Source organism: Elgaria multicarinata, chromosome 14 (assembly GCF_023053635.1).
Source record: "Elgaria multicarinata webbii isolate HBS135686 ecotype San Diego chromosome 14, rElgMul1.1.pri, whole genome shotgun sequence".
Taxonomy (NCBI): domain Eukaryota; kingdom Metazoa; phylum Chordata; class Lepidosauria; order Squamata; family Anguidae; genus Elgaria; species Elgaria multicarinata.
Window position 1 is genome coordinate 16,716,154 of NC_086184.1, and position 24,314 is coordinate 16,740,467.

General features: G+C 42.9%; 1 protein-coding gene across 2 annotated transcripts in view; it reads right to left on the reverse strand.

Annotated features, from left to right (window-relative positions):
* Positions 1 to 319: 319 nt before the first annotated feature.
* The window catches only part of SLC7A10 (solute carrier family 7 member 10), a 54,545-nt gene continuing 30,550 nt past the window's right edge, over positions 320 to 24,314 (reverse strand). Inside the window, exons 2-11 of one of the 2 annotated variants that reach the window (XM_063141509.1) lie at positions 22,790 to 22,994; positions 14,450 to 14,601; positions 13,159 to 13,284; positions 11,187 to 11,340; positions 9,505 to 9,628; positions 9,220 to 9,323; positions 7,172 to 7,268; positions 5,285 to 5,434; positions 3,303 to 3,480; positions 320 to 540 (exon numbers count right to left, since the gene is read on the reverse strand). In XM_063141509.1, the coding sequence (XP_062997579.1) occupies positions 410 to 540; positions 3,303 to 3,480; positions 5,285 to 5,434; positions 7,172 to 7,268; positions 9,220 to 9,323; positions 9,505 to 9,628; positions 11,187 to 11,340; positions 13,159 to 13,284; positions 14,450 to 14,601; positions 22,790 to 22,994 (1,421 nt within the window). In that variant the 3' untranslated portion in view covers positions 320 to 409. The remainder of the gene's footprint in view (positions 541 to 3,302; positions 3,481 to 5,284; positions 5,435 to 7,171; positions 7,269 to 9,219; positions 9,324 to 9,504; positions 9,629 to 11,186; positions 11,341 to 13,158; positions 13,285 to 14,449; positions 14,602 to 22,789; positions 22,995 to 24,314) is intronic. The other variant, XM_063141510.1, reaches the window with a different exon arrangement.

Below are 24,314 nucleotides of genomic sequence, written 5' to 3' on the forward strand. Positions count from 1 at the left end.
ATTTTATCAGTGTTGAAAGAGGCCGCCATTTTGGAACTTTCCAGAAGTTCTACGGCAGACCTTAAAAATCACCAGCGCAAGCCATTAAACCATGCATTTTCCAAAACTGTCTGAACCATCTGCCTGCCTCTAAATGCATCATCAGAAACTAACAACCAGCATATTCTGTTTTATTTTACTCGTATTTTGCCTCTTCTTTTTCCTTTTTACGAAAAAGAGCGAAGTGCTACTAGCTATCTATTAGAGCGGTCGAAATGGTGTATCTCATTGTATGTGTTTTACTATTGGGTCTCTAAAAACAAACAGAAAACAAAACACATTTTCAAGATTTTTCTTTTTCAAAAAAAAAATCATCATGTAAACAACAACAACAACAACAAAATCTACTTCTCTCATTTAAAATATATCATTATTTCTTCAACGTCTTTTCACTTCCTGGGAGGGGGGCATGAGTGAAAGGTAGATCATCTTCTTCTTCTGGAGATCCCCCTTGAGGGTAGATGACAAAACATACCTTCTGGCCCCAATGCGTCAAGGATTCTAAAACGAAGGAACAACCAGGTCATCCGTTAAATAGGATGGGAGTGGCCATTATCAGTTGGGAAGAAACTATAGCTCAGACACAGTGCTGCTCATGCTTTGCGTGCAGAAGGTGCCAGGCTCCATTCAAAACCTGATGGAGTGCCTCTCCCAGCATAAACCATCCCATACACTATGTTCGTCGTCTGAGGCCCTCCTGCAGATGAGGGAGGCTCAGACGGTGGCAACAAGGGAGAGGCCTTCTCGGTGGTGCCCCCACCATTTTGGAATGAACGCCCCAGTGAGGCCCACCTGGCACCAACATTGTTATCTTTTGTCCGCCAGCTTCACTTCTTCTACTCCCAGGCATTTGGCAGCATAGGACAGTTTTTTAATCAGGTTATGAGATATAGTTTGGATATATGTGTGTGTGCGCGCATGTGTGGCTGCTCTGTTTATATCTTTGTAGCTAAACTGTTTTTTATTACGCATAGTACTGTGTTTTTAAGGTTTTTAATCTCTGTAAACTGCCCAGAGAACTTTGGCTGGGAAGTGAAATAGTATCTGCTGGCTCGTGTCAGTAGTATTGGACTACAGATGGTTAAGCAATCTCCTGTGGCATATGGTAGCTTTCTATGACTGGGTGCGCACAATCGCCACGACTCGTTGTAGCTTATTTAAACTACATCGAGCTACAGTGGTCACAAACGCCATCTGCAACCATGGCTTATTGTGTCATCCGAACCTGGCAGGGGTGGGTAGTGTAATGGTTAAACAATCCTTGCATAACCCTAAAACAGGCCATGGGTTCTGTGAAGGTTGTTTATTGAATACTGAATATTCAAAATGGCCACTGGCACAAGTTACAGTCCACCCATTTGATTATGCAAACAGGCCCTATACCACTCAGAAAAACAAACCAGACAGGAAATATATTTCAACCCAAAACCAAGAATTAATAAACCAACTGGGATAAGTATTGTTTTAACTTGGTTCATGGTTTAATTTGTTTTTAGCTGTGTATATGTATTGTTTTATAATGTATGCTTTTATCTGTATGCCACCCTGAGATGCTAATGATATAGGGTGGGATACAAATGTTTTAAATAAATAAAATAAAAATAAATAAACTGGTGGAGATGAATAATATGCAAAATATCTGTTAATGCTGCTTTATATAAGCATATATATATGTATATAAGCTACAAACATTGTCTTTAAGCAACAGAAGAGAGTAAAATCAAGTTGTACGATCATATAATTCAATACCACAAATTACCAAATACATTTCGATAATATTCATTTTCACCAGTTTACCTATCCCAATTGGTTTATTGCTTCCTATGTCAGTAAGTTGCAAGACCAAAGGTGCAAAATGAAGGTGCTAAATCATGGGCAGTTGTTTTATATAAGGATGGACAAATTTTGAAAAACCCTTCCATCTGTGTTTTGCAGATTGTCAAGGTGTCTTTCATTCTGTTGTCCACTCACTGACAGAATTGGATTTTTTTCTAATTTCCCGAATTTGTGCAAATTTGCATTTGGCCAACCCTACATGCTATTTTTTTATGCTTTAGTCTGGTCGGATTCACAAAAACCCAAATACATTTGGTTCCGTTGTGGATTTCTCAACATCCTTAGTTTTATAGTGTAAAATAATACAAAACTGAGAGAAAATGTACTGAAGATGGCGGATGGAGCTATTTTGGCTTGCAAGTCAGGCAGGCCTCAGTCAACAATGGTCCTTTCATTCAGATTTTTATTCATTCGAACAAGAAAACTGTATGTGATATCAAGCCGTAGTGCTTTGCTTAAGATCCTGCAGAGCAGCTTGTCAAGACTGGACTAGATGGACAATCATCTGATCTGGTCCAAGCAGCGTTCTGTTCCTATGGGGTTTCTTTTTGGGGACAAATTTGGCCATGCAGGGCCAGCCTAATGCAACAGGCAGCACAGACACCCACAATGGGTCGGTTTCTTCTGGAGCATACTTAAAGGGTGCTGGTGGAAATGCATGGGTTGTTTTTTTATCCCCAACATATTTTGATATGTTATCCTTTTCAAGGGAAAAAAATGTGGGAAGGATGCTTTTAAAAAAACCCTGTGTGCTTAGGGATGAATATAAGAATTTCTCCCCATTGAAATAGATTAAATATCAAAATGTCTTGGGAATAAAGAATGATCCAGGCAGCTGGAAATCTGTGTGTGCTGGATGCATTTCCCACACCTACTTTTGACGCCCCTGTTGCCATGTGCAATTCAATGGCCCTATGCCTGCTCAAAACCTTGGGGCACCGAAGTCTGGGATTCCCTTCTATTCCTATAAACACAGTCCAAAGTTTTCCCAAGGGCAGTCCTTCCCCCTTCCCCCCTCACCACTCCTTTCACTTGTAGGATAGAGGGGAAAGGGCCGAAGTCATTAAAAAGCATGAGGAGGCATCAGAGCCAGCCCTCCCATTGGGCAGGGTGAGGTGGTTGCCTCAGGTGGCAGAGGACGCAGCAGCATGGTGGGAGGCAGCAACATGGTGTTCAAGGAGAGAGCTGTATTAGACTTTGCCTAGTGCTGTTATTTGCCTTAAGGCAACCCTGCGGCTATGTGGTTTGAATGCTTCGCTCTGGAAAGCCCTGAGTTCAAATCCTGCCGCCACTGTGGATTCAGAAACAGGCTGATGAAAATCTGTGACCATTTGGAACCCTGTGATATTTTCTTTGGATAAACAATGTAATTTATGCCATAGTCCTAGTATCATGGGTTGACTTCCCACGGTGTGCAACTTTCTTACCTGTTATCCTATTTACACACTTTGGTTTGTTTTTCCAGTACACTCCAAGAAAAAATACTGGCACTCCAGTTAGTATGATAATCAGTCCAATTCCACAGACAACCGGCTCAGAATATAAACTGAAGATCAAGAGAAAGGCCCAAAATATCAGGTAAGTGATTGGAACCAGGAGATTTACCTAAGAGGAAAGAAAATATTGGAAGTGTACAGAAGCCTGCTATTTCTATCCAAATTTCCTTTGTGACATATATGTCAAGGGAGCATTGATTAGACCGAATCACAAGCAGCTTTTGGTCTAGTCAATTTAAATTGCAAAGGGATTTCCATTCTAAGTCCCTTAGTTTCATCCAAAATCAAAGGTGTGGGGTTGTGAAAGACTGAGAGCTAGCATGGCATTCCCCTGGCTGGTGCCCTCCAGACGTGGAGGGACTGCAACTCACATCATTCCTATCTCATGCTGGCTTTGAATGATGGGAGTTGCAATCCCAACACATCTGGGAAAGGCCAGATTAAAGTGTTGGACTACAGTTGAGGGGGTCCGGGTTCAAAGCCTCACTCAGACTGGATCACAAGCAGCTTGTGATCTAGTCAATTTAACTTCAATCATGTTCAATGGTCTTGCAGTGTACTACACTTTCTCTCCCCCTCTTTTAAAAGCAGGACTTACATATGATACATAATAAGCATTTATCCTTTAACATTTTTTTAAATAAATATAAATTCAAATTTCATTTTAAAAAATCCTTACATTTAAAACCAGTTCCAAAACATGTCAGTTGTAGGGAGAGAGGGAGAAGGAATGTGTTTCTTATTCTGGACATTATCCAACAATTTTTTAAAAAAGTCACACCGAAATGTACACACGTCCATTGCAAGACTGCTGGTTGCGCAGTTGGGTTTCAGTTTCTTCGACATGATTAAAACAATAAAAAATGAACTGAACAGAATATGCTCTCTGGTTTTCCCCACTGACACTGAATGAAGTACAAGAAAAACCTGCAAAATTGGTCTGGCAGTGGACAGCAACAATGTAAACACGGGTTGCGAGAAACGACACATCTATGTTGCGTCTCCGCCCATGGTCTGGAAGTCTTTGGGTATTTCACAGTATATTCTCTTGGCTCTCATGGGGTATTCCCACCCAAGGTGTTTTACAGCATTCTCCTCTCCATTTTATCCTAACAACAACCCTGTGAGGTAGGTTAGCCTGAGAGTCAGTGACTGCCCCAAAGTCACCCGGTGAGCTTCAAGGCTGTGTGAACATCAGGAGCCTTTCTACACAAGGCTCTTATTGTGCACTCACGATTACTCATTCTCAGGGGTTTGTGGGCCCTTTATACTGCGTTATCATCCTCCAGGGCTTCTCTTATGCTTTGCAACCATTTTTTGTTGTCTCCCCCTCAAAGAGGAAAGTCTGGTATTATTTAGAAATAGCGGAATGAGAGTCTTGTGTGATGGGGCATTTTAGCTACACCATATCGCCATCTACTGGTTGTATAATGAAACATCTAGAAAGGCAGAGAAAGAAAACCCCTGGGGAAAGAACATGTGGAAAGGAGTCGATCTTAATATCGTGAGGAATCTGGAAGCAGAAGCCTTGGTAAAGTTGTGTGATAAAAGCTTCATGTAGAAATGCCCTAAAACCCTGGTTTCCCCAGTCCAACACTCTACCACACCACACTGGCTCTTTGTTAGGCTCTAAGGTGCTTCAAGGGTCTTCGTTGTTTTAGAATCATAGAATAGTATGGAAGGGTAGAAGAGTTGGAAGGGGCCTCTAAGGCCATCGAATCCAATCCCCTACTCAGTGCAGGAATCCACCCTAAAGCATCCCTGACAGATGGAAAGCAACCAAAGTGGTCTTCTGTTACCTTGCCTTCCTCAGTTGCATCATGGCATGTGAGGGACATTCCCTACCTGCCCAGACCCTAATCATAGTCCACCAACTGCAGAAGTGTCATTCAAGCAGCCCCAATATTTTTCACCTTGATAGGTCTGAAGATTTTGGGTTTCTTCCAGCGTAGCACAATCAAGCCTATTATCGTCACTCCATAGCAGAGGTAGTTAATAAAGGACACGTAGTTGATTAATGTGTAGGTGTCCCCAACCAGCATGATAACAACAGTAGCCATACACTAGGAAAAAAAAGAAAGAAATAGTGTATTTTTAAATGGAAACATTACTGGAAGGAAAACCGTTTATTAATAAAAGACAGCAAAGAACAAGACTTTTTAATGTATATGTTTTTTATTGGGTTTTCCTAGATGGGCCATAATGTTTCAATCAGCCCTCAGGTTCTTTTGTGCCATTCCTGAATTTCTACCGCACTCGTAAACTTTGGGCACAATCCTACGTATGTTTGAAAAGTACCCACCCACTGTTGCATTTAACCTGTAGCCCTTCCTTCCTTCCCCACCTAGCTCAGAAAGACCTCTTCTGTGAGCTCTGAAAGGGAATTCGCTACCCCAAGATATGGTGATGGCCACCAATTTGGATGGCTTTAAAAGGAGGGTGGATAAATTCCTGGAGGAGAAGGCTATCAATGGCTACTAATCCTGATGGTTAAGTGCTACCTCCAGCAACCGAGGCAGTAAGCCTACGTGCACCAGTTGCTGGGGAACATGGGTGGGAGGGTGCTATTGCACCATGTCCTGCTTGTGGGTTCATGGTTGACAGCTGGTTGGCCACTGTATGAGCAGAATGCTGGACTAGATGGATCCCTCATCTGATTCAGCATGGCTCTTCTTATGTTCTTATATTTCTTAATATAGCATAGACTAGTGGTCTTCAACTGGTGGGTCATGACCTAAAAGTGGGTCGTGAGATCAGTCCAGATGAGTCACGACAAAGCAGTTGCTGCCATGTTGGGCATGGAGAAAATCATGGAAGTGGATCCCATGTTGCAGGTTGAGTTCGAGGTGGGTTTCAGTTCTGGACCAGTGAAGGCCACTGGAGTAGACAAAACACAGCTAGATAGACCAATGGTCCAACTCCTTATAAGGTAGTTTCTTATGTTTCCTTTTAAATCTGTCCTGGCTTTGTGGCTCCCCATATAGGCAAGTCATACAAACCCTCCTCCAGGATTCAGTTTGAACGGAAGACACACGGCACTCGCATGAAAGTTTACAGGTGCCAGGTGGTAAGCTTTTAAGCCTGGGAGCTCCCGAGTGGTGCCCATAGGCACCACTGTGTCCATAGACACTTCTCTTGGTGCCTGCCAAATGCCCTGCCTCTCTTCATTTTCATTTTTTAAAAATGTGCTGCAAAGTGAAGCACCAATCTCCAGAGCTATCTTTATTTCCCAGAATGCCTCTGGGCCCCATGCAACATTCTTGGCCAAGTAACTTGTCTCCAAGTCTCATCAGTTTGGTTTCTGTGAAATGGGTGTTATAGGAGAAAACTGTGGGTTCCAAAGAGTAGTTTGGTGTTGTGGAGCTGAGACCCCAGCTCTCCCTTGCACTTAAGTTCCTGGGCAAGTTACTTTTCTTTTAGCCTTCCGGAAAATGGGTGTTCTGTGATGGACCATGTCTACCCTGGCAGCCATTTTGTGAATGGACAAACCATTTTGTGCAAGTGCCCACGACATACTCACAATTCCAAATGTGCCCACTTGCTATTTTGTGAATGGGCAAGCCATCTTGTAAGAGTGCCCATGACATACTCACAATTCCAAATGTGCCCACTGACTCAAAAGTGCTGGGGACTCCTGCCACTGCTGTGTGGCTTCCATTAATATGAATCTACCCTTAGAAGGTCAGCATAAAACAGATCCCTTTGTTATGACCCCCCCTTCTCTGATACCGTCGCTTAGGCCTTTGACATACATATTGATGGACCATGTAAGCTAATATGACAGGAGCAGTGATGCCTACACAGACGAGGAGGGCTGGAATCGGGGTGCAATGTTTGACATGGATCATAGACAGCAAACTGGGCAAGTGGCCTTCGCGGGCGCCGGAGAAACACAGCCTGAAAAGAAGAACAAAGACATCCAGTGGGGAGTAGGCAGCAGAGCCCATTTCAACATAGTTCACTGTCGCTTCTAAACACTTTTCTGGCTACTGAGCGATGCTGAAATCAAACTGAGAGGTCTTGGTATGTGTAAAACTAATTTTAAAAAGGTCTAAGGGTTATTTAAGAGTTTCACTTCAAAAGAAGAGAAAGAAGCGATAAGAAAGAGATATTTCACACTTTAATGTTTCACTTTTGGGGGATTATTGTCGTCTACAATGCCCTGATATCTGCAATAACAAAGGGCAGTTTTAAATTACATATATTTAACAACAACAACAACATGACGTGGCAAAGGCCATCAATACTGTCATGAGAGAAAAGAGAGATAATAATAAATTTATCTGTCATCTATCTATATTGGCATGTCATGTAATGCTATATATATAATACCCTATTATATTCCACACAACAGGGAACAATGATTTGTTACCGGGGTGGGTGGGTGGAATAATTTCCTCCCAGGTATGGTGAGGATCGCAGCTAAGCTCAATTGGAAGAGGAATGTCTGAGGGAGGGAGGGTAGCCAATAACGCCAATGTCCCTGCCAATAAAAAATGTGCCAGCAGCTAATCACTGGAAAGACTTATTGGCCATGTTCAGACAACACACTAAGCCACGGTGGTGAAGCATTTTGAGTTAAATATTATGGCTTAGCGTGTCGTGTGAACCATTCCTAACCATAGCGGCTACATAACCACGGTTCAAACCTGCTCACTAACCATTTGCTACAAAAGGATTAGCGGCCTAACCATGGCTTAGTGAGTCATCTGAACAGGCCCACTGAGACCACAGAAGTTGGCCATAGCATGTTACGATGTAAATGGGAGTTCCAGGGCAAAAAAAATTATCATTGAATGGCCATGTTTCCTGGATAATAATTAATTATGTTTTCATGCCATCTTTCCTCCAAGGAGCTCAGATGGCACACAAGGACTTTCCCCATTTTATCTTCATGACACCCTTGTGAGGAAGGTTAAACTAAGAGAGTCCAAGGTCAGCCAGAGAGTTTCGTGGCTGGCTGAGGATTTGGACTCAGGTCTCCTCATTCAAAATCCAATAGTCTATCCATTACACCAAGTGACTTTCATAAAAACATAAGAAGAGCCATGCTGGATCAGACTAAAGAATTATCTAGTCTAACATTCTGTTCCCACAACGGCCAACCAGACACTTCTGGGAAGCCAGACAGGAGTGCAATAGCACTCTCCCACCCATGTAGCCTAGCAACTGGTATTCAGGGCATACGGCCTCTGACACTGGAGGTATCATGGCTAGTAGTTAATAATTGCTTTATCCTCTATGAATTTGTCTAATCCCCCTTTAAAGCCATCCAAGTTGGTGGCCCTCATCTTTGGGCAGCAAATTCCATACTCTAAAGTTTATTTTTGAAATTCCACCCTGCCCTCCCCAACTGGGTTTGTGCCTGCTGGGTTTCCCAAGCCCATTGTATGGTTTAGGCCCAGGGATGGGGAATTTTGGGGTCAACTTTCCACCTTGACTCCCCTATGGGCTGCACTCCTAAGCTAATTTTGTCATTTTTGAGACTCCATAGTCATCTACAACTGAATTTTGGTGTCAAACTGCTGACTTTTGAGGATGGCATGGTGGAGGCTGCATGAGTACTACACCTGTCCTAAACCATAAAATGGGCTAGAAAAAAACAGGAGAGCAAATAATGCTTTCTAACTTTACCTCACGGAGTTAACCCTGTGTAAACTGCCCCCAGCTCCGTGGAGGAAGGGCACCATACAAATATGACTAATCACTGTTCATTAGAACATATAAATACTAATTAATTGGAAGCGGCACTCGGTGTAACACACAACAAAGGTTTCCCTTCGCTCTTCTTGAAATGAGATAGCATTCGGGGTGGGTGGTGGGTGGGGGAGTTGTACTTTCATCTAACCTTGATGAGGTAAAAAGGTATCCATTTATTCCTCCAAATGTAGACAGAGCCACAGAGACAGGCATAACCCAGGAAAAATAGCCCAGTAACTTTTCACCAAATGTCTAAAGCAACAAAAGGCAGAGAAACTGAAACATAAACTGCAAAGCACAGAAACATGAATAAACAGCAACAATAACATCAAATGATAATAACAATAACAAATAATAATTATAATGAGTAATAAATAGCAAATAATAGCAAATAATAACAAATAATAATATGTCCAGGGAATGTTTTACTTACTACTGCAACAGCATTGGAAGACAAGAGCTCTTGGGGTGACATGGCAGTGAAGTATGCAATATTGGTGAATGTGTACACAAATGTCACCAATGGGATGGATATGAATATGGCACGAGGTAGATTCCTAATAAAAAAATAGAATAAAACAGGAGGGGATCGATAAGCATTGACATGCACATAACCTGTGGACAGGGTGAAACCTCACAGGAATCTGCCTTCTACTGAGTGAGACCATTGGTCTACCTAACACCGTATTGTCAACACTGGCCCTGTTCAGACGTCACCTTAAACCACGGCTTTAACCACGGTTGTTAAGCCAGAAAGACGGGTTGTGTTCAGAAGACACCTTAAACCATGGCTTTAACCATGGGGAATAAGGCAAAAAACCTTATTCACAACAGTTAAAGTCATGGTTTAAGGTGTCTTCTGAACACAGCCTGGCGTTCTGGCTTAACCGCCATGGTTAAAGCCATGGTTTAAGGTATCTTCTGAATGGGGCCATTGACTGGCAGCAATGATTCTGCAGGGTTTCAGGCAGGAGTTTGGCTGTCGGGGGCAGGCGGGGACTTGTAGGCCTTTTTTCTGTCAAAACATGCATAGGATTGCACCTTAAAGAGATCAGTTCATAATTGGGGGTTGGGCACTGAAAAACAGGATGCTCTTGCGTTCTTTCCATGTTATGTTCCAATGTATGTATCTCTCTTTTCATTTGTTTTGTTTTTGCTTAGGTGTCTGTGCAAAATATACAATTACAGGTAGGGCTACCAAGTATACTCCTGATCCTCTCCTGCATGTACATTTCTACCCATTTAGACTGTCTATATAGGACCAATGGGATTGGACATCACCTCTGTTGCAAATATTTAATGGTCACAGGCACAACAAAAAACAAGAATACAGAAATCTTAAAAATACGCAAATTAAATATATAACTGCAACCTATGTGAACTGGAAATATTCTCACGAACAGAGGTTGCAGACATAAATACATACACTTGTATTTGTGTGTAGGACTAGGGGGAGGCGTAGAAAACTCTACAGGCCCAGACAGAGCAGAAACCTGGCATTGATACCATAAGATAAAGGGATTCTTGCAAAAGTCTGAAAATTGGGAGTGTTTTTAGAGTCTAGCTCTATCAATTGCAGGGATCTGGCTGTAAGTGCAGAGGCAGTTTTGAGTCCATGCTTAGAAATTAGCAGGGGGTGTTTGGTGACTCCGGGACTTAGGCAAACGGTCATCCCTACAATATCACCATTCTAGTCCAGTCCCTGGTCCTAAGACCTGAAGGAATTGTGAGTTGGATGACTTTTATCACTGGATCCTGTTAGGGCATGCCTGAAAGATGGAAAAAACCTTGGGTAGACATCTGGCATCCTGGGCATAAATTTGGTATGATGCCATATTGTTTATGTGGATAGTATCATCTCAGTTTTTCTCGGTTTTCTTTCTTATGGTTACACCTATAGTAAGTATAACGTGCGCTTTTTGTTTCCTCATGAAATTTCCTATAAAATGGCACTAGTTTTCACCTTCCTAGCTCCATCGTCTGCAAAGTTCAGCTGTTCTTCACACAGACATTTTTCAGCACAGCATGTCAAAACCCATGTAGGGAGCATGGTGCTCTAAGATAATGTGGCTGATCTCTCTCCAAAACCTGGTCAAATGGGGAACACATACTTGCCTGCGAGGATCGACTAATTCTTCCGTTACATAATTTAGGAAATTCCACCCACTGAATGCAAAGGAGCCTTGGAGAAAGGCTAATGCCAAATGCCCCACTGATGGGGTCATCCAGAAATTGAAGGCATTGCTTGGGAGCAGTTCTTCGTAGTTTCCTACAAGGAGAGCATAAATCAAAAGTCATTTGAGAAGTGCATTCTAGTGCACTGACACACCAGCAGCACCTTGATGTAGGCGGCATAGCGTATACTGAGGAGTAAGGGAATTGTCCCAAGCCCAGGGTTGGTCCTAGACTCTGCAGTTCTCTCCTCACAAAACTACAGTTCCCAGGTTCACCTTGTTGGGAGTATTGCAACCTTGTCTGCAAGTTGCTAGAAGGGGGGCAGTGTCACAGTTAATTCAAGGGAATTTAGGCTACAGCTAGCCTTAGGACCTCTGTAGCTTACAGTGTAGTTTCCTGTGATTTGCTCCTCTCCTTCTTTCCATCCCCCCCCTCTCTCTGACTTCCTCCATTGCTGGTGGCACCTGTGTTTGCTCTCTTGCTCATGCCTATATAATAGAACATTTGTAAGTAAAACCATTTTACCTTTTCTTCACCAAAGAAGGGGGTGGCCTCAGTTTTATTCTAAGATAGCCCTGTGTACCTGTGGGATTGGTAAACACTCATTCTGTTTTGCCTTTTTTCTTCTTCTCTGTTAATTGCCTTTCTAACAGGAGGCATCATTACCAAATAAATCCCATCACACCTGGAGGGAGGGACTGGCTGGGAAACCAGTGGTTCAGTAGTTCTGTTTTAAGTAGGCTGCCAATATTTTACCTGTCACAGCGGTGATGAACGTGTAGGCCTCCAAATGTTTTTGGACTGCAACTCCCATCAGCCCTAGCCAGCATAGCAAGTGGTGAGGGAACATGGGAGCTGTAGGCCAAAATATCTGGAGGGCTACAAGTTGCTCATTCTTGCTCTTTTCCTAAAAAAAATTCGGTAGCCTGGTTCCAATGGTGTAGGCATGGGGTTGACACCACGATTAAAGAAAACCTTTCAAAATAAACACAAATTAAGATGTTTATTATGGGAAAATTATTTACAAATGGGAATAAACTATCACTCTTCCAATAATCTTATATAAGAATATGGTAGTGTAAGGCTTATTTTTAGAGATTTACCAGACCGATTTTGCTCATTTTTGTTTTAAACAAGCTTGAGCAGGGTAGATGTGTAGAAATTTTTCGAATTTGAAAAGCAATAAATTTCCTCTGTGCCAAACAGGCAGGGCAGCCCCTCTGCTAGCGGGATGACGGACAGCCCTGATAGGCCAATCAGTGTGGTGCAAAGGCAGGTTGAGTGGTTAGGCTATTGCCACCATTGGGTAGGGAGTAGGAGACGGAGCTGGCCAATCAGGGTGTGCGAGAGAGAGGGGCCGCACTACATGCACATTTTGGAGGGGGGATTCACTATGCATTGTTTTTGAGGGGACTGAGGGGCAAAAAAGCGAGAAAGGAACAGGACTACCAGTGCCCATGTTGACATGAGCTTTACACTAGTAGATTGAGATTGCTTAAAGGTTTCTAAGGATGTAATCCTATGTATGTAGAGACAGAAAAAAGGCCTACAACAAAGGCTGGGCTGGGGCATGCTGGGAGTTGTAGTCCTTTTTTCTGTTAAACATGCATAGGATTGTGCCTTAAATTAGATATGAAAGTATTTCTGATATGCTTAAGTCTGATAGATCGGGCAAGAGGAACATGCTGGACTACAATTTTCATCAACTCAAGTCAATACTGATGGATGATGGGAATTAATGTCCAACAACATCTGGAAGACCACATGTTCTTCATCCCTGATCTATCAGATGGAAGCATATCACGAATGCTTTCAAATCTCCCCAGCCAGAAAACAGTAGGATGGCTGAGTCACATTTTCTAAAAGAAGGACATGCTTTCACACTGATATTCAGGGGGGTTTGCACAAGTACCTTTGAAGATCTGTATGAAGCCCACAACAATGATCAGGCCCAAGGCCAAGAGTTTTCCTGCTGTGAATATATCCTGGATCCGCGTGGCCCATCGGACACTAGAGCTGTTCACCCAAGTCAATAGTGCTGGAGAGCAGAAAAACAGAACTGAGTCCAAAAAAGGGTTTATGCCATAGGTAATACTGGAAGTCAAAATCTCAATGGTTTCATTGTACTCTGCTTTGAGAACTTTTCCAATTTGGGCTTAAGCTTTTGTCAACGCAGAAAACACTGGAGTATATAAAGTAGATCCCACCTCCACAAGCACCTCCATTTTAGTAGTTTAGGATGTTTATTTTTTGTAGTAAAAGAAAGAGAGCAAAGGAAAGGGTTGGAAAAAGAGGAGGTGGAGAAACCAAAGGACTAGAATGGACGCCATTTAAAATCCTAGCACTGCCAATGCTGCTACCCTGGGGACTAGACTGGGAGGACAGTGTGATTAGGGGCAGCATAAGAACATAAGAAGAGCCATGCTGGATCAGACCAAGGGTCCATCTAGTCCTGCACTTTGCTCACATAGTGGCCAATGAGCTGTTGACCAGGGAACCACAAGTAGGACAAGGGTGCAACAGCACCCTCTTGCCCATGTTCCCCAGCCACTGGTGTACACAGGCCTACTCCCTCGGATACTGGAGGGAGCACATATCCATCAGGACTAGTAGCCATTGATAGCCTTATTCTCCATGAACTTGTCCAATCCCCTTTTAAAGCCATCCAAATTGGTGGTCATCACCATATCTTGTAGTAAATTCCTTAGTTGAACTATGCACTGTGTGAAGAAGTTCTTCCTTTTGTCTGTCCTGAATCTCCCACCGATCAGCCTCGTGGGATGACACCATTGGGTTTTAGTATTATGAGAGAGGGATAAAAATGTCTCCCTGTCCACATTCTCCACACCATGCATAATGTTGTACGCCTCTATCATGTCTCCCCTTAGCCTCTGTTTTTCCAAGCTAAACAATCCCAGCTGTTGTACCCTTCCCTCATAGGGGAGATGCCCCAGCCCCTTGATCATTTTGGTTGCCCCTTTCTGTATTTTTTCCAGCTCTACCATATATCTATATACATTTAGGCGTGGGGATCAGAACAGTACAGGCCAACCAAGAGTGGACAGCAGGTGGCCCTGTGACAACAGCCCAATTGCGGGGGAGGGCTCATTCTTTGCTTGGTCACCTCAGATGGCGGCATGGCTTGGGCCAGCACCGAGTGCAACCCTAAGCAACCAGGGAGAAGGCGATTGATAAATACTCACATAAACACACCATGGAGAGGACTCTGGAGGCGTTGTAGGGTGGGATGCAATTAGGAAACACTGGCTGTAGAACGTAGTTTGAAAAAGTCAGTGTGATAACGGCCAGGCTGGTGGGGTACATGATAAGTACGGCACTCCATAGCAATAAAAACCTGCAACCGAGAGAAACGGAAAAGAAAAAAGAAAAAGAAAAAGGAAAAAGGCATGGCTGCCTTATTAAACTAGACAGCTCTAGAAGTCACCTGACCATATAAGGGACCCGCAATCTCATCTTTATGAAGACACCATTTTCCCATCTGAAAAATGAGCAATAAAGCCTGAGTATTTCTTTCCCTCTTCAGAGCACTTCGTAGATTTCTTGCAGCCCTATTGCATGTGAGAAGTCTTCACTGCACATCAGCAACACAGAAGCTGGTGCTGGCATAGAGCTTTTCCATGAAAAGGTGGTTGATGGGAGCATTTTTTGCTAGGTGGCGCTGTTGTGTAGCAGGACAGAGCAAATACACAAGTAAAAAAAAAGTGTTTTCTTTCAATTTTACGATTAATTATTGCACTTTTCCTGTCCTAAAAGAATCTCTTTGAAAGCGTCCTTTAGACAGAGAAGAGAAACTGGAGGGTCACAATGTCAAAGAAACCATAAATAACTCTGAGTAGAGAATGATGAATGCACAATCAATGCCTTGTGTAGAAAAGCCCTTAGATCACACCTGTTCTTATTCAGTGGCTGTACAGCAAAATATTGTTAGATTAGGAAATAATCCAGATGTGAATGATTATTTCCATTTGACACCTAGAAACAATCTCAGTAGGTTGAAATCATTCCTGAACTACAGAGGGGCAGAATTCATTCCTAATTTTGATGTGATATTTTACTTTAAAAATAAATAGCTGCTCTAACCAGTGCCAAATTTTTTGGGATAAAGCAGGCTATAAAATTAAGTGTATGCCAGTTTTAAAAATCAATTACATTTTATGCAGAATGCTAGCTGAGTATTATAAAATACAAGCATCAAACAGGGAGTTTGAAAGAGCAAATAATAATGAGAAAAAAGCACAATAAAGATTTTATATGCATGTTAACTTTTATATTTTTCCTGTTATTATCAAGAGATCATGTAAATACCAGTTTGAAGTCTGAAGTTATTAACACTAATAATAAAAGCAATAGAATGGTTGAAAGTTGAATATATTTATTGAGAGGACATGAGAAATTAGCATCACAAACCTATGCATGTCTACTCAGAAGTAAATCCCATTTTCAGTGGGGCTTAGTCCCATGGAAAATGTGTACAGGATTGCAGCCTAAGCATTTCTAGATTTACTGTTCAGAAAATGAAAGCATTCAGAAATACAAAAATACATACATGTTCAGTATCTAACTAGAAGTGACCGTGGGAAAATCAACTACTACTTTCTCCCAAATGGTCCTAGGTTCAGTATGAGAAGAACATAAGAACGTATGAAAAGCCCTGTTGGATCCAACCAATGGTCCATCTAGTCTTGCGTTCTGTTCACACAGTGGCCCACTAGCTGCCCATGGGAAACCCACAAACAGGACATGCGTTCAACAGCACCCTCCCACCCATGTTCCCCAGCCACTGGCGAACATAGGCAGACTGCCTCAGATACTGGAGGTAGCATAAAGCCATCAGTTTTAAAATCTCTTCACTGGCTGCCAATTAGTTTCCGGGTGAAGTATAAAGTGTTGGTTATCACTTTTAAAGCCCTACACGGTTTGGGTCCAGGCTACCTGTGGGATCGCCTTCTCCCGTACAATCCGCCCCGCACACTCAGGTCCTCTGGGAAGAATTTACTCCAGCCAACAAAAACAAGGCTGACAACTGTTACCCAGAGGACCTTTCCTTCTGCTGCTCCCAGTTTGTGAAATGGCTTGCCGGGAGAGATTCATCAACATAATAAGTCTTCTGGAATTTAAGACAGCCATTAAGAATTATTTCTTCCGGCAGGCCTACCCAGTTGAATTTTAAATTTGCCTTTTAATAATGTGCTGCCTTTAATAATGCATTAGTTTTAAATGTTTTAATTAGTTACATGATGTTTGCATTTTTGTTGTACCCCGCCTCGATCCAGAGGGAGAGGCGGGTAGCAAATAATAATAATAATAATAATAATAATAATAATAATAATAATAATAATAATAATAATAAGGACTAGTAGCCATTGACAGCATTCTCCTCCAGGAATTTGTCTCACACCTCTTAAAGCCATCCAAATTGGTGGCCATCTTCACATCTCGTGGTAGCAAATCCCATAGTTTAACTATGTGCTATGTGAAGAAGTTTTTCCTTTTATCTGTCCTGACAAAGGCAGAGGGAGACGGTACAGCCCTCTCCTGATCCAACAGGATCCCCCTCTGCAGCATTGGCCAAATGAGTCCCTGCCCACAGATGTGTGATGCCTGTAGGAAATGGCCTCCATTCAGTGTGTATCCACTGCCAAGTACCAGTTATGCCTGCAGCATTGCACAAGTGATGATGAATCGCCCGCTTCCTTGGCAAGGAATTCTAAGGATCAGTTCCGCTACACAGAAGCCAGAGTTTGGGGCGTGATGTGTCTTTGGCTGCATCCCAGGCCCGGTGAGTCAAGTTTGTCTCTGGCTTATCTAATAACATGCAGTCCTTGGGCAATGATGCTTCCATCTGGTATGATGTTTTGAAGAGGCCGGATGCTGCTAGTCAATGTTGGCATGAAGGTTCTTGGCTTGCGTTCATCTTAACTCAAGGCACATTTGCACAACCAGTGGAGCTCATGGCAGTTTCAAGTTTACTTTTAGCCAGGTGATGAAAGCTGCCTACATCACCTCACCAGGGGGATATCTTCACAGCTGGGTTGGCACCATGTCCCGCAAAAAACCCGGATTTCCCCTTCCCCAGGGTGGTGTCGGGTAATCCCAGTGCCAAGGAGGGAGTGTGGGGTTTCTGGTTGGCTATCTGCTTCGGCTGTGCGATTGCAGCGTCGTCGTATAATTGACGCCGCACCACTGTGCACCTACCCCGGGGCTTTCCAAGCATTTAGACAGCCCCCAGGTGGATGAGCTAAGCCTGGATCAATTTATTCTGCCATGAATATAGTTGTGATTCATGGCCTGGTTCACACATAACACTAAACCATATTTTATTTAACCTATGGTTTGTTGCCCTACCCAGGATTCTCTGGCAGATGATCGAACAAACCATGGTTTGTTTTCAGTTCCTGAGTTCTTTGTTTCCCTCCTCCTTCAGCCACTCCCTCACTCTTGCTTGCCGCCTCTGTAGTACAGGCAAAACACTCCATGAATGCAATTCTGGGTTCACACATGATGACAACTCATTAGCAGGGCCATGATCACACATTATGACCACCCAGAATTCAGACAACCCATACCATGGGTTAGCATTATGTCCAAACCAAGGCCATGTTGGGAAGCCAATGTGGGCTTAGCCACACTATTGTGGATGACAAAAGGGGCTTACAAAACCCACAGGTGCCACAGGCTGAAAGAACGTGAGCCCTCATTTCTGCTCTGTAGCGGTACAACATTTGGAGCCTTTGGACTGAGTTCTTGATGGAGGAATGTGGCACTTTCCTAAAATGTTAAAAAGGACTATCTCATCATGCTCTTTGTATGCTACCCTGGTACCCATGAGGATGAAGGGCGGTTAAAAATAAATAAATAAAAATAGTAATAAACAATCTCAAAACTAAGAAGGCTAGGGCTATAGAGATGTCAGTTGCCACAATGTTATGCTGAGAGAGTCTTCGTGCCATATTTCACATCTTCTCTCTCTCTCTCTCTCTCTCTCTCTCTCTCTCTCTCACACACACACACACACACACACACACACACACACACACACACACAGTGTTTCAGGCTACACAAGTGGGACCTGCAACAAAATGTTGCAGTATGGGGTGCTCTTGTTCAACATTCCAGTCATTCAGACAGGCCCTGCTTTATGATGCCCCATTCCATCCCCCCTCCCACCCAGTTTTCCATTGAGATTTTGCATACTTTTGCAAACCTTGGGGATCTGCTGAGCCTGCTCGTATTTCCCTTTAGAGGGTGTGTGTGTGTGTGTGTGTATAAGCATCGGCACTCATGCCTTAAAATTAAATGTAGAAGGAATCATGTGATTACGGGTGGACGGTGGGATGGAGCATCTCTCCTTATCAGGGACTGGAACCACAAGTTCCAGAATCCTGATCCGGAAAAGTTGCTGCAGGGGTTCTGGGAATGACTGTGCTGTGCCCACCTGAATTTGAGCAGAGTTGCAAAAGTCCATGAGAGCTTATGCCACAATATATCTGTTCACTTTTAAGAGGCCACAAAACTCTCCCCCTCCCTGTTTGAAATCTGAAATGATGTCCTTGCTGTTAAAATTTGGGATTCACTTCCCCAACCTGGTGCCCTGCAGATGTCTTGGACACTGAGCCTTTCTAAGTGAGGCATGTATTGTGTGCTCATTTGTGGGTGCTTTACTTGACCTCCTCCTCCTCCTCCTCGGCTTTTTCTGTCCTTTGCAACCATTTTCACTGTTATTCTTAAATGGGGGAATTCTGGTATATCAGGAAATGGCAGAATGAAACCCTAAGCATAGTTGTGCAATTCTGCTACACCACCCCACCCCCTAGAGGTTGTGTAATGGAACATATAGAAAGACAGAGAAGGGGGGAAACTGGGCGCGGGGGGCGAACCCACATGTAGAGGATCTGATCTTAATCCCACAAAAAATCCAGAAGCAGAAGCCTTGGTAAAGTGGTGGGTTAAAAACCTTAGTAGAAAAGCCCTGTAACTGCAGCTGTAGTCCAACACATCAGAGCACCAGGCTGCAGGTATTTGGGGTTCTGCTGTCTTCTTTGGAGATTTTTTATTTGTTCCATGGAAGATACTGCAAAATGTTCTAACTATAATAAAACAGCATTAGACGGACCCTTTCAAGTTGCAGAGACATGCAGCGATTACAAGAGTGTTAAAAACAAAAACAAAAAAACCACCCCAGGAGTTCAAAGTTTAATATTCTTGAAGGGATTTGTAACCTAAATAAAAAATTGGCTACTCCAATCAAAAGCAGCTTATTATGCAACTTCCCCTGGGTTACTAATCTTCCTTCACCTACATTTTAGAAAGAAAATATGGTTAGATTGGGCTTTGACGGTCATTATAGCTAGGTGGCTTCATGAAAGAGCGGTTAAATATGCAGGTTCATTAAGTTCTGATTAGACCAGTATTCCTAAGATCAATTTGTGGGCCAAGAGATTCCTGAAAAGGAAAAAAAATGAAAGATTCCTGAAAAGGAAAAAAACAACACTCACTCATGTTGGGGCAATAGTTCTCCCCGCTACCAGAAAGCCCTGTGTTTTCATTGCTTTTCTACAATTATCTTTCATTTTCATACAGAATAAAAGAACAACAGCAAATGTATATTAAAGAAGAGGAAGAAATTCAAGACTTGAGAAACAGTGGAGTGGTGGAACCAGGCCTTGCAGGAAGGCAGCACCAACACTTTTTGATTTGCAGGGACGCTGCCGTCCTCTGCCACGTCCATCAAAATCCCCCGTTCCTTTGGAGCTTAGCTACAATTCTTGCATGAATCTTCTGAACAGCGATATATTGTTTCCTGAGCCTGGTTCTGAATCCAGAGGAAGGGTGTTTGCCCTTCACTCATGGCGTGCACATTTGTACCAAGTTTACCTCTGTTTTCTGAAAGGGGTGGACAGACGTGGGTGGTTGCTGTTGCTGTTTTGGTAGTGTTTCAAAAACCTGCAAAACCTGATTAACTTGAGACAAAAAATGGGACAAAAGAATGGACGTGTAGCCCGAAGGCAAATGGTGCCTCCCGCATGCCACGTCCAGCTGTTTTTAAAACAAGCATCTGTCTTCAGCCTCATAGGGCCTCATAAAGAAAAGCAAGGTTAAAAAAATTCTCAGTTGAATTATTGCTGGCTTGCGGGTGGCTTTGATACGTCCATAAGCCTGAACATTTTGGAACAACATGGAAAACTTTCCGTTTTTATACGTTAGTTTACAACTCTCGAGTTGGTCTGTTTCTTTGATGCGATAAAAATGGCACTTGTAGGAGCTGCACGGCTGGCAAAATTATCAAGTGCTGAAGGAAGACCGGGGGTGGGGGGATCTACACTACTGCTTTTAAAGCGCTTTAAAGCACTTTGAAAACATTTTGAAACCTGTATATGCAGTGTGTCCTGGGCCCCAACAGTTGTCAAAACTGTTATAAAGCGCTTTAAAGTGCTTTAAAGCAGTAGTGTAGATCCCCTCAAGCTTTCCTTGAGTTGCCTTTGCCCTAATTAAATCTTACAGTGTGATGGTCATCTTTCCAAAAGATCTGCCCGACCTGCCTTAAGATGCCCTAAGGGTACATGTTTGAGCCTGCTACTTACCAGAACAGAAATGAGAAACAATGCTTCCCGGTCGGTTACATTGCCTGAGCAATTCTGATGGTTTCATCAGATACATATCAAACCAATGTGCTTGCCTTTAAAATCAAAATGATGAGGAAACCTACTATTTATAACACGTTCAAGCCCCCCTTGGCATGAATAGGAATCGTGCAAGAGAGAGCTAATGTTGTGTCGTGGTAAAAGGGTGAACCACAATGTCTTGGGTTTGGAACTATAGCTTAGTGGTAGAGCATAGAATCATAGAATCATAGAATCGTAGAATAGTAGAGTTGGAAGGGGCTTATAAGGCCATCGAGTCCAGCTCAATGCAGGAATCCACCCTAAAGCATCCCTGACAGATGGTTGAATGCCTCTCGATGGTTGAATGCCTCTTGAATGCCTCTAGTGTGGGAGAGCCCACAACCTCACTAGGTAATTGGTTCCCTGTGCACAGAAGGTCCCATCTCCAGTTTAAAAGAAAGCATCAGGTATTTTATTTTATTACATGCTTTTTGAAGGAGTTCAAGGTGATCTATATCTGAACCCAGTTTTATTCTCACAACGACCCTGTGAGTAAGGATGCCAGAGAAATCAGCAACACATTCAAATGATTCTAGGAATCTGACTTGTGGATTCCACAGCGAGCCGTTTTTGCCTGAGCTGTGCAGATTCTGTGGACTTGCGGGCCGGTTATTGACTTTGCAGGGGGGGGTTGCACTAATGCGCTAGGGGTAAATTAATGCAAGTTGAAATGAACTCTGGTGTGTGTGGGAAATCTGATTCTGTCAATAAGCGGACAACGGAAGGAAAGACACCTGATCATTCGTGAAACAGAGATGGAATGCATTTAAGAATATCCATACATCCCTACCTGTGGGGCAGGTAAGTCTGAGAGCGAAGGTAGCAGGTGATGAGGAATACGCTCGGCCGGAGAGCTGCCTGCCAATCATTGGCCATGTTGAGACCATCATAAACTGAGATATAAATGAGCATTTTGGCCATGCAGGCTTCCTGTTCGCTCTTCCCTTCATGCAAATGAGTGAACAAACCAGGAAGTCTTCCATTAGCTCTAGTTTCCTGTTTTGTCCGAACTGGTAAACTATGTGCAATGGCTTTGAAACAAGCCAGGATATGAATCCATGCTTGTTGCTGTTGTTGTTATTAAAAGTTTATTTTTGATTTTTTACAGCAAGTTTAACTACAAGTTCTCAATTCCAGCCCCTCACCCACCCACCCCTCACACCACCCCCTCCCAATTCTATGAGAACCCAGAACTATGGGTTAACTATGGGTTGTTAACCATGAACAACCCATAAAAAGAACCCCTGGTTTCTCATTGGGTTGTAAACTGTGAGTTGTTTAAAGCATGGGTCGGAATTACATGCGAATCCAGAACTGTGGGTTGTTCGTGAGTTGTTTTACCAGACTAAAGAGGCAGTGGGGAAGAGTAATAAAGAATACACACACACACATAACGGTCACTCTACATGCTAGTACGACAGTGCTGGAAAGGCATAAGGAATAGAGGGAAAAAGTGGGCGAAAGGGGTGGGAATCACACAACCCAGAATTTGAGGGGGAAAACAACCCATGGTTTGCTTGATCATCTGGGAGCCAAATCTGTGGGTTTGGGTGGGTTAAGTAAAACTTAACTGTGGGTAAGATAACAACCCATGGATTAATTAAACCATGGGTTGTCAGTACATGTGAACCAGGTCATTATAAATCTCCAGTGTTCTCTTCTCCAAGTGAAACCAAACCTGGATAGTGCTAACTTTTGAATGTGTCATTGCTCGGGGAGATGAGGAGCACGGAACAATACAGATCTACCTTGCAGGGTTGTTGTGAAGATTAATGAGGTTATGCGTGTGCGTGCAGTGTTCTAAACACTCAGACAGCATGACATAAATGCTAAGCATTATTATACTGAACCAACACTTACCCAGCTAATTCACCAAAAATCTCAGTGACGTAGGAATAATCCCCTCCTGATTTAGGAATGGTAACTCCTAACTCAGCGTAACACAAAGACCCGAGAGCTGCAACACCTCCTCCGAGCACCCAAATTATGAGGGCAAGTCCCACTGACCCAGTGTGCTCTAGTACTCCTTTGGGTGAAATAAAGATGCCGGAGCCAATAATATTACCTGGAAAGAACAAAAGTTGGAGGAAAAGGTAAATTAATATACACATGTTCTCATTTCGCTTCCCAGAATGACTCTCATTAGGTTTGATTCATACTGCTACTGCTTCTACTACTACTACTACTAATTTTTGGTAGCACCGTCCAATCAACTTCTCATTCATCTGCACAAAATCCATGTGAGGGAGGTGTCTCATTCACATGCATACAAATTCCAAAATCCGTATTAGCGTAATACCGTTATTAGGCTAACCAAAAGATGCAAAAAAATGTGCAAGCTTTCAAGAACTTCAGATCTCTTAATCGGGCAGGATGTCACAAAAAGCAGGTTGGGTAGGGGGTGGTGAATAGGGGAAGGGAAAGAAATCTGACTGGAGATATTCCCCCTTCTGTATTCTACCCCTCAAACTCACTTTTCGTAACATTTTGCCCGAGAACTGAAGAGATCTGGAGATTAGGAAAGCCTGCACCATTTCTGTGAGCCTTTAGTTGGCTTGATAAAGGTTTTACAATATCAAAGATTTGGGGATTTTTCTTACTATCAACACAGTTACCTTCTTAAAAAATGCATATAAATGGCATTACTTTCCCACCCTCTAACATTTCACATATGAAAGTATGCTTTCAACATCACATTTTTTATTCTAAGTACTGCTATGCTAGAGCTTTATCACACCAGTGTTATACTGTGCAATCGCTGTGAATTGCGTGCAAAGGGCTCCAAAGTTTTCCAGTTTATAATCTGCTTTTATTGTGAAGTACCCCCATGCACCCTGCTTTAATTGTGTTTCTTAACCAAAAGAAGTGCAATATTTTGCTACTAGTTTTCGAGCGTATCATTTGTTGTTTTCCGAGCGGCCACTGGGGCGCAGGAGCAGGATTTGAAGAAAAATTAAACAAATGCTTACATCTGCATAAGCTTTAAAGATAAAGACATCAAAATTGGCAAAGTAATAGATATTAAGGAGAGCTTTAAGCATACAAAATTTGAATCAGATTGGGTAATCCGTTGATTTTTTATGATTTTTTTTTACATTTCCCCCCTTAAACCCATTTCCTGGTATGCAAAGGATCTAGCTGCTCGGTAGCAAGAACAACAGTGACAGCTTAGCACTGTAGGGGATAATTTGAGGGAAACAGGTACGTGGGATGAAGCTCCCAGTCTCTCACCCTCCACTATTACACATTGCTATTGCAATTGATTTGTTCTCCATATTCATTTGTCCTCCACTGAATGAAAAGTGATGAGGGTCACTGCTCTTTTGGTTAAAGATGGATAATTATGGGATGGCAGGTCCAAGACTTTCTGCTGCCTGAGCCAAAA